Source organism: Monomorium pharaonis, chromosome 8 (genome assembly GCF_013373865.1).
Source record: "Monomorium pharaonis isolate MP-MQ-018 chromosome 8, ASM1337386v2, whole genome shotgun sequence".
NCBI lineage: Eukaryota > Metazoa > Arthropoda > Insecta > Hymenoptera > Formicidae > Monomorium > Monomorium pharaonis.
In genome coordinates this window covers 14935600-14951129 of record NC_050474.1, presented here as the reverse complement: position 1 = coordinate 14951129, position 15530 = coordinate 14935600, and the positions used below count along the sequence as shown (strand labels likewise).

Genomic DNA, 15530 nt, shown 5'->3' with positions numbered 1-15530 from the left:
ACTAGTCAATGCTTATGCATTTTGACCCGCTAAATCCGAATCCAAGGTCAGAATTGCAAAGTTAACTCGTATTTTCTAATCTCAAAAAAAATTTTTTTTAATGTTGGTCCGGCGGACTAAACTATTCTATTCTTATGTATTTTGACCTACTAAATCCAAATCCAAGATCAGAATTGCTGAATTGGCTCATTTTTTTCTAACCTTAAAAAAAATTTTTAATGTTGATCTGGCAGACCAGACTAATCTATTTTTATGTATTGTGACCCGCTGAATCCAAATTCAAGGTCAGATGTTCTGAATTGGCTCATTTTTTCTAACCTAAAAAAACACCTTGCAAAAGCAGTTTGGGTCACAAATGTATAATCCAGACCGTGCAGGCTTTCGTAACTACATTACCCGGGGAACATTCAATACGAATGACAAATCTGAGCTTCTGTGAATGAATAGCGTAGAAAATTCACTCCCCTTTTCTATTATATCTAACTCTTTTGTTCTCGAAGGTTCTGTGTAATGGCTTTCTCTTACGTTTCTTCCCTTTTACAAAGACATCTCATTTAAGCGTTCAGCAGAAATCAGCCATCATGTTCACATCCCACTTCCCTTGATATCGATGCTCCATCTCCTTAATGTTCTGATAAAATTTTTCTCCCTGTTCTTCACTATAATCACCTAGACTTTTTTGGGAAGTAGTCGATATGAGAATCCAAGAAATGCAACTTAAGATTTATTAAGCAATCTTGACTTTTGTGGTTTCCTAGAAAATTTTCTGTAACACCTTTGAAACTCAGCCATGCTGTTCTTTCGTCTTTATTCATTTTGGTGACAAAATTGTCGTCTCTCAACATTTTACGTATTTGAGGGTCATCGAAAATTCCTTCCCGCAATTTTGCATTAGAGATGTTGGAAAATTTTTTTTGTAAATACTGATAGCATTCACCTTTTTTATACAAAGCTTTCATCCATTGTTTCATAAATCCTAATTTAATATAAAAAGATCGAAGAACTTTTAAAGGCTCAACTAACGGTTCATTTATAATGTTTTTAGATCCAGGTTGCAGAGACGTTCTTGTCGGCCATTCTTTTCTTATGTAATGGTTCGTTCGATCTCTACTATCCCATTCACATAGAAAGCATGGATTTTTTGTGTAACCTGGTTGTTGACCCAATTATATGGTGAGAATTTGCAAATCCTCACAAATTTGTCATCTATGTTCTGTGTATTTAATTTTTTCAAGAACTGTTTTCAGGTTTGTGTACTCTTCTTTTATCACTACCAAGTGCGTTACAGAAATGGATGACTTGTACATTAGTATTGTGCAGCAACACTGCTTTCAAGCTTCTCTTAGAAAAATCGATGAATAGTCTCCAGTCACCAGACTTGTAACATCCAGGTTTCAGTTTGTTCATTAATCCAATAACATCGTGACAATAGAGTCTATCGGCAATATTTCTCTGCAGATAAAGAACATTCATTAGTCTATTGAATAGTTCTTTATCTGCAGAGAAATATTGCCGATATTCTCTTTCTCTGTCACAATAATAGAAAGTTTTCACATTTTTCGCCTCCCTAACACTGTGTTTCAACCAGGACGCCAGAAACTCTGCTCCATCCTTGGGCAAACTCAAATCTCGAACGAGATCGTTCACCTTCTCTTGTGTTATTTTTCCTGACTTTTTTGAAATATTATACAAAACATAGTCACCATCAATTGATTTACTTTCACTCTCAGTCTCGCTTTCACTTTCACTCTCAGACTCTTCCAAACTTCTATCAATTTCCATTCGATTGAGTTCAGAAGTAATACTTGTATCTATGACTTCATCGTTTGTTTCGTCGGATGCTGATACATATATAGGTTTTGTTAAACTCGAAACATTGGCGTAGCATAATGCCGATTTTTTGTGTTGTTTATTCCATTCAGACTTGTCATACAGAAATAGCAATCTTCTCTGGTCATCGGTTTCTTCCATATGGCAGGTACTCTTATTCTCAGTTTTGTCTTGTTCTTTTCACAACTTTGCAACATTTTATAACAAAAACTATATATTTTCTTGGGAACCCAATCAGATTCTTGGTTCGCGATTTCAATACAAAAGGAATTTTTGTAGACATCTTTGTTTTTGTCATTAATGTTTCTCCGGTTTTGTGGTATCTCATATCAAAGGTTAGAAAAAAATAAGCCAATTAAGCAATTCTGACTTTGAATTTGGATTCAGCGGATCAAAATACATAAAAATAAACTACCCATACAGCACAACATCTTTCAGAAAGGTTTCTGAAAGATATCTGACAGAAGATATCTTTCCGATATCTTTCAGAAAGCTTTCTGAAAGATGTGTGCTGTGTGAGTGATCTGGTCCACCAGACTAACATTAAAAAAAAATTATTTTTGAGGTTAAAGAAAAATAAGCAAATTCAGTAATTCTGACCTTGAATTTTGATTCAGCGGGTGAAAATACATAAGGATTGACTAGTCTTGTCCGCCGGACCACTTTTTTGTGCCTGTGTAATTAATTTACAATAAAATTGCCTTTTCAATATTTATGACAAAAAATAAAAAAAATCTCAGTATTTTTAGATTAAAAATTTATTGTTAAAGTTGAGTGTTTGCCATTCAATTTGCTTTTTTTATTACTATATGATAATTAATTGGTTGTCAAGATAACTCTTCGAATTAAAAAATGATCTTCTTTCGAAAAATGTTGGTAACTTAGTAAACAAAATCGTAGAAGGTCTTATAAAAAACAAACTTAAAACTTAAGAATTAAGCTTTTAACTAATTGATTTCATTTACGCAAAAAATTATCTTCGCTCATACCCAAATAGCTAAATGAAGGCAACGTGTTGTCATTTTGTTATCACTTATTCCCTATTAATTTCATCAAACTAAAGCCAAGGTGTTTCCTCAAACTGTGTGTTGTTCTAATATTATGTAAAATTCTTCGTTAGGATTTAACAAACTAACGACAAATTGTCAACATGCATGCACAATTGCTGTCAATGTGATAAGTTTATTATTGCTCAATGCATGCACTTACAATTTCATAAACTCATGAAGGTTATTTGCCCTCCTGATGCTAACTTTGTTCCATGTTAAGTTACAATGACAGCAAATTGTGGGCAAGTTCACAACATACATGCAGTGTATTAATTTGCCCGATATGCTCAATCTCGCTTGACTATCTGGATACAGTTAAACAAACACAAAGAAAGATTTACAATTTTCCCCATTTTTTTACTCAAATTTTAAAATTTTTAATTTTGACATAACCGTCAAAAAACAGACATTTTTGCCCTCAATTTGCTTTTTAATATTTTTTTCTATAATCATTATCACAAAGCTATGGCAGTTTGAACTTTATACTTTTCTTCCAGAAAAATTTGATGTTCTTTTAATTTTGTTCCGGAGTATAATATAATTCTACCGTTTTACTCTTAAATGTTAAAAAAGTATACTAAAAATTTTTAAGACTTTTTAAAGCCTAAAAACCTTTCAAAAATACAATCATTTATCAATAATCCAGTTAGTCTAACTAAATAGTGAAAAACAAATTGGTTTGAGAGAAATGTTAAGAGTTACTAACCTTTAACTTTATTATTTGACTTTTAAACTTGTAATTATTGTTCAAACATGCTAGTACGTACTTGTAATACCCAATATGGATCTGGTTTAAAGGTTTGAATTTCGTCGTGTCTCTGCACACAGAATCCTAACGTGGGCGTTTGGCATGGGCCATAAGAAATAAGAGATACATCTAAATCACCATATTTACCCTAAAAGTATAACATTCATATTTTAAGATGTTTCGTAATATAACACAAAAATAGTCATACTTGAAAAAATTTAGTTTGATATCTCGTAAATGCACAGCCTATCCGCAAATCCAACTCCTGACGCGCATCAACGCTTTTGGCTTCATTTTCATTGGGCTTTACTAAATTGGCTAAAGCAGATTTAATATCTTTTTCTGTAATGGCAGAGAATCGCGCTCGCCATATATCCTATTAAAAAGAGAGCAATGTTAATGCACATGTTTAATGAAAACATGTTTAACACTCTATTTAACGTATGTTAAACAATAGTTTTCAAATAATTTTTATTACTTTTAAAAATATAAAAATATTAGTTTTCTCTTGCATATACTTTATTATTTCTAAAAAAAATATTTATATGGTTGTAAATATTTTTAGTTTAAATAAATCGTAAATATAATAACATTAACTGCTTAACATTTTTTAAAATTATAAAACAAAATTGTCAAATTGTATATACAGAATATTCCTATATATTAATATTAAGGCCAAGTGGATGCATTTTTAACATAACTTCCAACGACTTTATTTGCAACGTTTAAGGTTTTAAAAAAATTAAAAATTATTATTTATTCCGTAAAATTTTACGTTCTTTCAGAATCCATCACCAAAATTTATGTAAAATAAAGTTCAAAAAAGTTATGGCGGGTTTTAAATTAAAAAATGCGAAAAAATCACAAAAAAAACTTTTCAATATTTTTTTACATCAAAATAGTATAAAACCAACTCTTCCCGCAACCATCAGTGCACATATAGTTTAATTGGTATATTTTTTAAATAGGCCAGTAACTGGAGGGTTTAATTAGCAACTAATTCCTTCAAGCCTATTTTATTGATTGTTATGGTATATTAAACCAAAAAAGTGGAAAAGCCGTAAAATGCTATTAAATTCAGAGGTGCATTTTCGAGATATAAAGAAAAAGGATAACTTTTACTAAATTCGAAATATCTCGAAAACGAAGGCAAATACAAAAAAATTGCTATAAAATATTTTTGTAGAAAATTAAATTTCTTATCAGATATGTATTTTTTTTTAATTTTTACAATTTTTTAAATAAAAAAATATGCAAAAAACGGTGACAAAAAATAACGAAAATTTGCAAAAAATTCCAATTTTTACATTTTTGTTTATAAATAATATTTGCCTTAATAGGATTGACTATACGCTTACAAAAACTTAAAGTATACATTGTAACGAACAAAATGAGCACTCGTTAAAATATTTTCCATTAATAGTCCACCGAGATATCGTTGACGAAAGTTAGGCATTTTTACTTAGTTTTTTGCTTTTGCTGTTAGATTTGAACGGAAAGTATTTTTTTATATTGCATATATTTCAACTATGCATTTTATTAAAAAAGTACAAGATACCTTCTTTGTTGCAAATTAAATTTCCTATGGAATGCACATATGAAAAAAGCAAATGCACAAAAAAGTATTCATATGTAAGACCACTGCTACCGCTGACTTCCCTAGTCTAGTAAGCACGCTACCGCTGGTTGTTAGTTTGCGTGCGCAGTGACGTCACGGCGACATCAACTCATGTGATTGGCCAATGCAAGACACGTGGCCGGAACACGCGCTGCGTGGAGAAGTCCTTGGTGAAGAGACGAAGAACAAGAGACTCGTGCCCCGAAAGTCCTAACGAGTGGTCATGCGTCTCGGACGCTCTTAAGTTCGCGAACTGTCTACGGACTCGACTTTGAGATTGCGAGCGCATATACACGTCGGGTTAGCACTTAGTCCGGTAAACCGCGTCACTGTAACGGAACGCAGTAATAAACCCAATTTTTATAAACTAAAAGACAGTGCGTCGTCATTTTTCTGATCGCCGGTGAACGATCCCCTTTTCTCCACGTCCCTGAAATCCTGACCAACCTAAGAGTTTCCGGTACTTGAGATAACCTCTAACAAGGCTCTTACACATAAAATAAAAAGGATAAAATTACGGAATTTTAACCATAAAAAATGTAGTTTTTTGGTTATAACTTTTTTTTTAATTATTACCTATATTGTTTTACTTAAAAAACATAAAGTATACGTTATAACGAACAAAATGAGCACTCGTGAAAGTATTTTCCTTTAATAGTTACCGAGATATCGTTGATGGAAGTTAGGCATTTTTACTCAGTTTTTCGCTTTTACAGTTTAAACAATAAGTATTTTATTATATTATATATATCTCGAAAGCTATGCATTTTATGGAAAAAGTACAAAACACCTTTTTTGTTGCAAATTAAATTTCCTATCAAATGCACATATGGAAATAGCAATTTAGCAATTTCATAAAAAATACCGGCAAAAAATAATACATCAACTATACGTTTTGACTTACTTATAAATATTACATACATGTAAAATAAATTAAAACATTACAAATAAAATATTAATATTAGTTAAAATTTTTTCTATATTAATCTTCTATAAAAAATGCCGTATTATCTAATATTATATCTATTTCCTCGTCAACTTCTACAGTTAAATCTTGGACTGGTTCTATTATTTTTGCATTATCGCAATTGATACCTTGACACTTTTTACAGAATACTGTGCATTGCAGCCCCAATTTCTTGCAACTACAATTTCCTTTGCAATTTTTAATGCACTTGCATGATCTTGATGTCAGTAACGAGTGTGGTGTAGGGTCTTTTGTCATACAAACAAGCATTTTTTGTGGCCTTCCGACCCCACTGCAACGGATTCAAATTTTTACTGTACAACTGTTGGATTTGAAAGTATGCTCGTCTTCCATGTAATTTCCCGGCTTCAGCAGTTGGAGGCAGACATGAAGGAGTAAAAAATTTTCTTGATTGACGAGCGAAACACATAAAACGACGATTTGTTAAATTTGTATCATTACTTTTCGATCCGTATAGTAAAGCTATAATTTTTTCGGACGCTGCATCTATTTCTTCTATGGTTGCTTCCTTCTTTAAAAATAATGTAATTTCTTTCCGTAAGTTTTAAATGTTTTTCAAAACAAATTTCATAATTTTATTTTTCCCAATATTGTAAAATGACAATGTTGTATCGCACCCGCTGAAAGTGTGTATGAAACCAATTAGATGCTTACACAAATTTATGAAACTGTCTGCGTTGTATAATTTGTCAAAAACAGACTCGTTTTAAGTGTTTCGCTCGTCAATCAAGAAAATCTTCTTTCACTCCTTCATGTCTGCCTCCAACTGCTGACGCCGGGAAATTATATGGAAGACGAGCATACTTTCAAATCCAACAGTGATACGGTGAATATATAAATCCGTTGCAGTGGGGCGGGAAAGCAACAAAAAATGAACTATTACCTGTTCGTATGACAAAAGACCCTGCACCACACTCGTTACTGACATTAATATCATGCAAGTGCATTAAAAATTGCAAAGGAAATTGTAGTTGCAAGTAATTGGGGTTGCAATGCACAGTATTCTGTAAAAAGTGTCAAGGTATCAATTGCGATAATGCAAAAATAATAGAACCGTTCCAAGAAGATTTTACTGTAGAAGTTGACGGCATTTTTTATAAAAGATTAATATAGAAAAATTTTAACTAACATATATAAATATTAATATTTTATATGTAATGTGTTAATTTACTTTACATGTATGTAATATTGATAAGTAAGTCGAAACGTATAGTTAATGTATTATTTTTTGCCAGTATTTTTATGAAATTGCTAAATTGCTGTTTCCATATGTGCATTCCATAGGAAATTTAATTTGCAACAAAAAAGGTATCTTGTACTTTTTTAATAAAATGCATAGTTTTCGAAATATATGCAATAAAAAAAAATACTTTCCGTTCAAATCTAACAGCAAAAGCAAAAAACTAAGTAAAAATGCCTAACTTCCGTCAACGATATCCCAGTGACTATTAATGGAAAATACTTTAACGAGTGCTCATTTTGTTCGTTACAATGTATACTTTAAGTTTTTGTAAGCGTATAGTCAATCCTATTAAAGCAAATATTAGTTATAAACAAAAATGTAAAAATTGGAATTTTTTGCAAATTTTCGTTATTTTTTGCCACCGTTTTTTGCTTACTTTTTGATTTTAAAAAATTGTAAAAATTTTTAAAAAATACATATCCGATAGGAAATGTAATTTCTTACAAAAATGTTCCGTAGCAATTTTTTTGTACTTGCCTTCATTTTCGACATATTTCGAATTTAGTGAAAACCTATCCTTTTTCTCTATATCTCGAAAACACACCTCTGAATTTAATAGCATTTTGCGGCTTTTCCACTTTTTTGGTCCAATATACCATAACAATCAATAAAATTGTTTGAAGAAATTAGTTGCTAATTAGGCCCGATTTTGAGCTCCAGCTACTAGCCTAAAAAAATATTAGGTAAAAAGGGCCGATTTTAGCCCACCGTGGCAAACGGACAAAACACATCATTTCCAGAGAATTTTGATCCGCTGAACACGATGCCGCAGTTAGTTTTCGTCTAAAGCCCGGGGAACATGTTTTTATCCGGGGATTTATCATCCAATAATTTAAACCCGCGAAGCCTTTGCGTAAACATTGAAGCTATTGCAAACTTGTGTATTCGTCAATAAATGACTCACGGTGAAAAATATTAGTAGAATAAACACGAGGAAATCATCAGTTGTCGTCTCCAACCCTAAGAGCGTCCAAGGCTCAATAATCCTAAGTCCAAGCACTTTAAACCTATGACATAATTAGTTCACACCCAGCGAACGATTTATTCACAATCCGACTCATCTGTTGTAATATTTTCGCCGTCAGGATTCTGAAACAACCGTGAAAGATGAGAAGCCGGTGCTCGTATAGATGTGAGATGACGTGCATAACCAAAGTACCATATGAGCACTATTACATGTGAACAGCATCCAACAATTCTGCGTCCAACTTTACATCCGCAATAAGGTTAAATAACACTCTCAATGCCTTGCACACTCGTATTAATCAATAAGTAAACAAAATATTTATCCGAATTGGAACGTCGTAAACTTATTTTTGCTTTAAGCAAATAGCAACTCAATTGATCTACAACAATGCCATACTTTGCATAATTTATTGGAGAAGATTCAACAGCAATCTCAACATTGAAATCTCCATGCTGATTTATATGTTCAGCTGCTTATCATTCAAAGCTGATATCACAAATCTAAAGGGATAGCTGTTCCAAATCAAGTTTTGGAAATCGTTCTAGCTGCATTTCTTCAATATTTTTGAATATGGCTGTTTTTCTATTGAGGTTTTCTTCTACAATGAAGTCAACTAAGAGATTGGATTTTTTCACTTTTTGCAACATTCTATTAATGATGTCAGAAGTCTTGTTGGTAATCGCAGTATTGCAAAAAGTAAATGAACCCAATCTCTTAGTTTTAGAATCTTTAGGCGAAAGTTTGATTTGTTAAATGTAAACTTCTTGTATCGCATGAAAATCAAACATGTTTTTTTTAATTAAAAAAAGTAAAAGTTTCTCATTTTTCACACGTTTCTCGTTAAAATCTTGCTAATAATCCAGATTCTTATAATTCATTCTTTTCTAACCAATTAAAAAAATAACGTCGATACAATGTTTTTTGTTAAATGCACACAAGTTTGAAATTTGCACTACATTTTAGAGTATTTTAGCGAATAAATACGGTATTTTTTTAATATCGTAAATTTTGAGTATTAATATGATATTGTACATTGATTTTATTCGTGTTTAACTCAATCATACCGCCGTCATCAGAGTGACCTAATGTGCACCACGTAAAAGTTGACGATCGAATTTTACACATCATATAAAATAGGCCAATTTTTTAAATAAAATTTAAATTTTTATTTTTTATGTATTAGTATGTGTATATGTATGTATGATCTGAGCAGGCTGCTAAAATGGCGAACCTTCTGTTGACTTCAGTAAAATTGGCGCGTCAGCAATCCGTTATATTTAGATCAGTAAGTGCAAATTTCCATCGATGAATTATAAAGCCACATAATGTGCAAAATCCGACCGCCAATCTCCACGTGGTACACATCGGGTCACTTTGAAGACGACTATGATTGAGTTAAACACAAATAAAATCAATGTGCAATATCATATTAATATTCAAAATTCATGATATTCAAAAAATATCGTACTTATTCAGTAAAATACCTTAAAATGTAGTGCAAATTTCAAACTCGTGTGCAATCAACAAAAAACATCATATCGACATGTTTTTTTAAAATTGCTTAGAAAAAAATAAACTTTAAGAATCTGGATTAATATTAGCAAGATTTTAACAAAAAACTTGTAAAAAATTATAACAAACTTTTACTTTTTTCAATTAAAAAAATGGGTTTAGTTTTCATGCGATACAAAAGGTTCACACTTAACAAATCAAACTTTCGTCTAGGGACTATCAAAGTAGAGTCTTTGCCTTTTAATTTAAAAAAAAAGTACATGCAATTTGGATGATTTTTCGCAAAGTTGCATTACTTTAAAGATTGCCTAAAAATTCGGTCAAAATTTTTGCTTCTTTTTTTTGCACCATTAGGCTTGTAAACATTTCATGATAAAAATGTAAGTATATACTCTAAATGTATTCTAAATCATATAGAAAATGATAAATATTGGAGGAAAAGTATCAAAAAGTTATGGAGGAATTAGCGACACTCGATAAAAATCATTTTTTCGATAATTCAAGAAATTAGAAATATAAATTTTTATATATTTTATCAATTTATTATTTTTACTTGATTGTTATAGGCGTTAATCTTAAGAGTCGCATATTGTAGTTTCCGCATAGTGACCGTTATGTAGCGCTGACATCAGTAGACTCTTCCGGCCAGCATATGTCCGAGTCAGTCACGGAACGGCCCCGGCTAAGTAGTAATATTGTAATACTCAATAAAGTCCATCAGTAATATATGTTAGTAGAGCATTACAGTCCACTATACCAAGAGAGGAACCAGAACGCAGTAGCCTTCGAGAGCAGCTACCATTTGGTCCTTCGAGATCACAAAATCGGAGGTGACCGAGCGTAGAGAGATCACGCCAGCCGTAGCACTGTCGGTAGAGTTGAGGCTGCAAAGCATTCAGCGGCGTCATTTATTGAATCACTGAAAATAAGCAAAGTGTGTGCTCGAAGCGCGTCGCAGGTCTCGCTCAATCGCAAGGTCATTGATAAGTGCAAGTAAGGGCGATATCATGCCATTGTGGTGCATAGCCGGTCGGAAAGCAGCCATTACGGACACTGGCCGTGACTCTCGAAAAGAAAGGCTCGCAGCGCCACCATAGACGTACCAGAATAGACTGCTTATGAAGGTAGTAGAGGTATCCGTCACTGAGATAAGGATAACTGTCATTAATATGGGAGCGTCCCAGATGCGCACAGTAATAAACGGACACAGCAGGCTGAATGAAACGGACACAGACCAAATGCGCACAGACCAAATGCGCACGGACCAGATGCACACGGACCAAATGCGCACGGACCAAATGCGCACAGACCAAACGGACACAGTAACCAACAAACTTACCACATGGGTTGCGACTTTTCGGGCACCTCTACCGACAGGGTGAGTGCGGGAGGAGGAGGGCCAAAGCCCCTCTTGCATCTTCCCGTGTGTGTGTGTGTGTGCGCGCGCGTGCGTGTACGTGTATATGTGTGTGCGTGCAAAGCATTCTCTGCACCACATAAGTTTGCGACTGTGCGCATTTGGTCCGTGCGCATCTGGGACTCACTCATTAATATGAAGTTCTATCTCTTTCTAATGCAGAATAGTGGGAAAGCATAGCGACTGTGTCTGAGCGTTATATTAATAACGGTGTCAGAGCGTGAGCGTGTTGTCATAGGGTGCGTTCGGGAAGACACTATTAGCGCTATCAGCATCAGTCTATCTTCATTACTCATTAAAAGTAGAACAAGAATAGACTGATGCTGATAGCGCTAATAGCGTCTTCCCGAATGCACCCATAGTATGCGTGTTGTCAATGTGAACTTCATATGAGATCGAATGATCAAAACGGATATTTTGGGGTTAATGAGTCTAATGTGTAAATAATTTTATTGAAACAATTGAAATAATGGTGTTGAGTTGCTGCGTATGCAAAGTAAAATATAAAAAGGACCTTCCTCGCTGCTACAAAGTTACACCCACTAAAAAAAGATAGCAACCTATATTAACAACAGTTATCCTTTTCTCAGTGACGGATACATCACCACCGTTTTTTCACCTCATAAGCAGTCTATTCTAGTGTCTATGAGCGCCACAAGCATAGACGAGCGATCTGTGGAATTGACAGCGTATTGGATCGATAATTCGATCGATAATGGTATCACGAGTCGATAAGGTGGTGCGCGTTGTAACAAGAAAACTGGTTACACGCAGTAAAAGCTACAATGTCTCTGTGGGGCAGCGGCGGTGCAAAGGAAGGAGCCGCGCAATTAAAGTCATTAAAAGCAAGGCGCGCGCAAGTAAAGGCGAAATGCGAGATTTACGTCAGCTGCTGCAGCGATTCAGCAAGACATAAGACAGTTTTAATGAGATACAAGCATTAATCGAGGAGATTCAAGAGAAATCGAAAGGGTGATCGAAGAAGAAAGAAGCTTGTTCAAAGAAAAATACTTTGCGATTTCGTCGCGATTGGAGACATTAATCAAAGGAAAGTCAGGAGCGATTCACATACCTAACATCAACGGGACTCCTCGGACAGGCAGAGAAGAAACCTCGGCTACTTTCGCGAGCAATCCATCCAATAAACATTTAAAATTATCTCATGTTAATCTACCTACGTTTTCAGGTATGTTCGAGGAATGGACTCCGTTTCAAAATATATTCCAAAGCATGATTAATCACAACGTTGCATTACCAAATATTCAAAAAGTGCAGTATTTGCTATCGGTACTAAAGGGCAAAGCTCGGGACGTGATTGGCTCGCTGGAGGTGTCAGAGAATTACACGGAAGCATGGAAAGAGCTTAAAAAAAGATACGATGATTCAGGCTTAATAATACAAAAACACATCAAAGCGCTGTTCGAAATCCCGGTTATAACCAAAAAAACCACGTGCTATTGAAATGATTACTAGATATGGTTTTAAAACATCTACGGGCGTTGAAAGCGACCTACGGAATATTGGGATGACTTAATAGTTCATTTAATATCAGGTCGGTTAAATCAAAGAACAAATAAAGCTTGAGAGGTTAAATAAAAAGGGGACAAGTACCGACTCTCAAGTAATTAACAGATTTCTTAACTCAACACATCAAAGCATTAGAAGCATCGTCACATAATGTGGAATTCGGATTCTCTGTCGCGAGTAAAAAAAAATGTAATCAAGTTAAGAGGCCAATGTAGCAACTACAAGCGGTAATTCGCGTATTGCGGAAAAAATCAGCACACGATATATAAATGCGACAGTTATTTACAGTTAGAAATTGACAAGCGTATTAAGGAAACACTAACCCGCAAGTTATGTCTTAATTATTTAAAAAATACTTCACATTTAGTTCGACAGTGCACTATGAAACCATGCCAAAAGTGTAACAAGCCACATAACACACTGCTTCATTTTGAACAAGCGAGTGCTACAAAGCCGTAACAAAAAAAGCAGACAACGCGGAGAAGGATAAAGTGGTAGCCACTAGTGTGAGTCACGTCGCAGTGAAAGCAAGCAAACAAGTTCTTTTAGCAACCGCAATAGTCAAAGTAATCGATGTACAAGGCAGCAAAGTTGAGCATTGTTGGATAGCAGATCTCAATCTTGTTTTATTACTGCTAATTGCGTCAAGAGACTAGGTCTCAAACAAGTTGATTCGCACATACCGGTTTGTGAATTGGAAGCAATGACTACACAAACGCGGAAAAGAGTAAAAATAACACTACTGTCCAGAATCAATAATTTTAAAGCTAACCTCGATTTTTTGGTTATTGACAGGATCACTCAAACATTGCGTAACGATAGAATTGAAGCGAGTGAAATAAAAGTGCTGGACAATGTACAGTTGGCCGATTCGGAATTTTACAAATCATCACAAGTGGATCTGCTGTTGGGCGCAGAAATATTCTTCGATCTCATGTGCAAAGAAAGAATGAGAATATCGAACACACAACCCATATGGCAAAGGACTGTATTGGGTTGGATTGTAGCAGGTAATCTGATAGCCAGAAAGGAATCGAGGAGCGCAATGTGCGGCTTGATAGTGAATGAGCAGCTAAAGGCGGATTTAACAAGATTCTGGCGAATTGAAAGTAATGAGCGTCAAACGACTCAAACTCCAGAAGAGCGCATATGCAAAGAGCAGTTTAAGCAGACCTACAAACGCCACAAAAAAGGAAGATTCATCGTGGTTTTACCAACCAAAAAAGAGCAGCTTAGTAGATTAGGAGAATCACAAAAGCTGGCAATCCAATCTGAAAAGATTGGAGAAGAGATTTGAGAAACAACCGCGATTGAAAAAGTACGGAAAGTTTATGCGCGAGTACGAGGAATTAAAGCATTTGTAGCACGCAGCTTAGTAGTCCCTTTGTTAACATACGTAACAACAGAAAGATGGCACGGAGAACGGATTGCAAGAGTTATCGACGACGGGACGGAGGGGCATCAGACTGTAACCTAAACCAAACGAATAAAGGACGATTTTTCTAGAATACTACGATTATTACAACACGCCCTACAAATTTCAAAAGTGGGATTACCAAATTAATTGTTCAGGATCTGAAGGGCGGAGACAAATAGAATCAACAGAAGTACACAAGATAATTGCCAACGTATTGAGATAGACGCAAACACAGTGAGCGTGCAGCAATTGAAGCACATTCTAAGACAATATCAATTACCGTTAACGGGACGTAAAGCGGAATTGATTTCGAGGATGCGACAGGCTGATCCATCAGGCGCATGGATTCAAGAGGCGGCTCAGGACGTTCCGAATGAAGATAACCTAGAAGGGAGCGATCAGGAAAGTGGCATCGCCCAGATAAGGTTAGAGGGCCAAGATACATTACCGGAAGAGGAAGATCGACTAACTCGACGAGAAAACAAACCGACAGCCAAGAAAAATAACCTAAAAATAACCTAATAAGAAAAGAACTTCAGCTGTTGCGCCGGGAAAACAAACTGTTGAGGATGTCCCCAGAAAGTATGCTGTCTAAAGTATCTTGCACAACGTTGAGTATCAAAAATGTCTGCGACCTCTTATGCGAATATAACAAAAGTGGCGACTACTTCAAACGATAAAAGGCCCAGGTAAATTTACTGAGAAATATGTACGACCTTGATAAAAACGCAGCCAAGGTGTTAGTGGGTTCCAGGCTGCGAGGGAATGCAGCCGACTGGTATTACTCTCTGGTCGATCATTTATCAATGAATGTGGATCGACTTCTAGAACGAATAGACGCCATGTTTAACCAGCCTATGAGTCGGTTGAAAAGGAGACGATTGTTTGAAAATCGAACATGGAAAAAAGACGAAACATTCGATAGCTACTGTCACGATAAGGTAATTCTAGGAAACAAAGTCCCTGTAGATGACAAAGAGATAATTGAATGCATTATCGGTAAGATACCGGTGGTGTCCTTAAGAAATCGGGCAAAAATGTATTCTTTCGTCACGGTAACACAGCTGACAAAGGCTTTTAGAAGAATCAGCTTAGCAATACCGGATTCACAGACGGGTCGCTGAAAACACTCAGGCACTAAAGGCGAAGTTTTTCCAGAAAGCAAACTCAAAAAACAGCCCCAAGCTGCAAATCAAGAGAGCTGTAAGATGCTA

General features: G+C 34.9%; 1 protein-coding gene across 4 annotated transcripts in view; it reads right to left on the bottom strand.

The window, feature by feature from the left end:
- Window positions 1-15530, bottom strand: part of LOC105832135 (DNA topoisomerase 3-beta-1) — a 172750-nt gene that overhangs the window by 124840 nt on the left and 32380 nt on the right. For 3 of the 4 annotated variants that reach the window (XM_036291385.1, XM_036291384.1, XM_036291386.1), the window contains 2 exons: window positions 3836-4003; window positions 3647-3775 (listed from right to left, as the gene is read on the bottom strand). The exons of the other annotated variant lie outside the window; for it this stretch is intronic. In XM_036291385.1, coding sequence (XP_036147278.1) covers window positions 3647-3775; window positions 3836-4003 — 297 coding nt within the window. The remainder of the gene's footprint in view (window positions 1-3646; window positions 3776-3835; window positions 4004-15530) is intronic. 4 annotated transcript variants of the gene reach the window in all.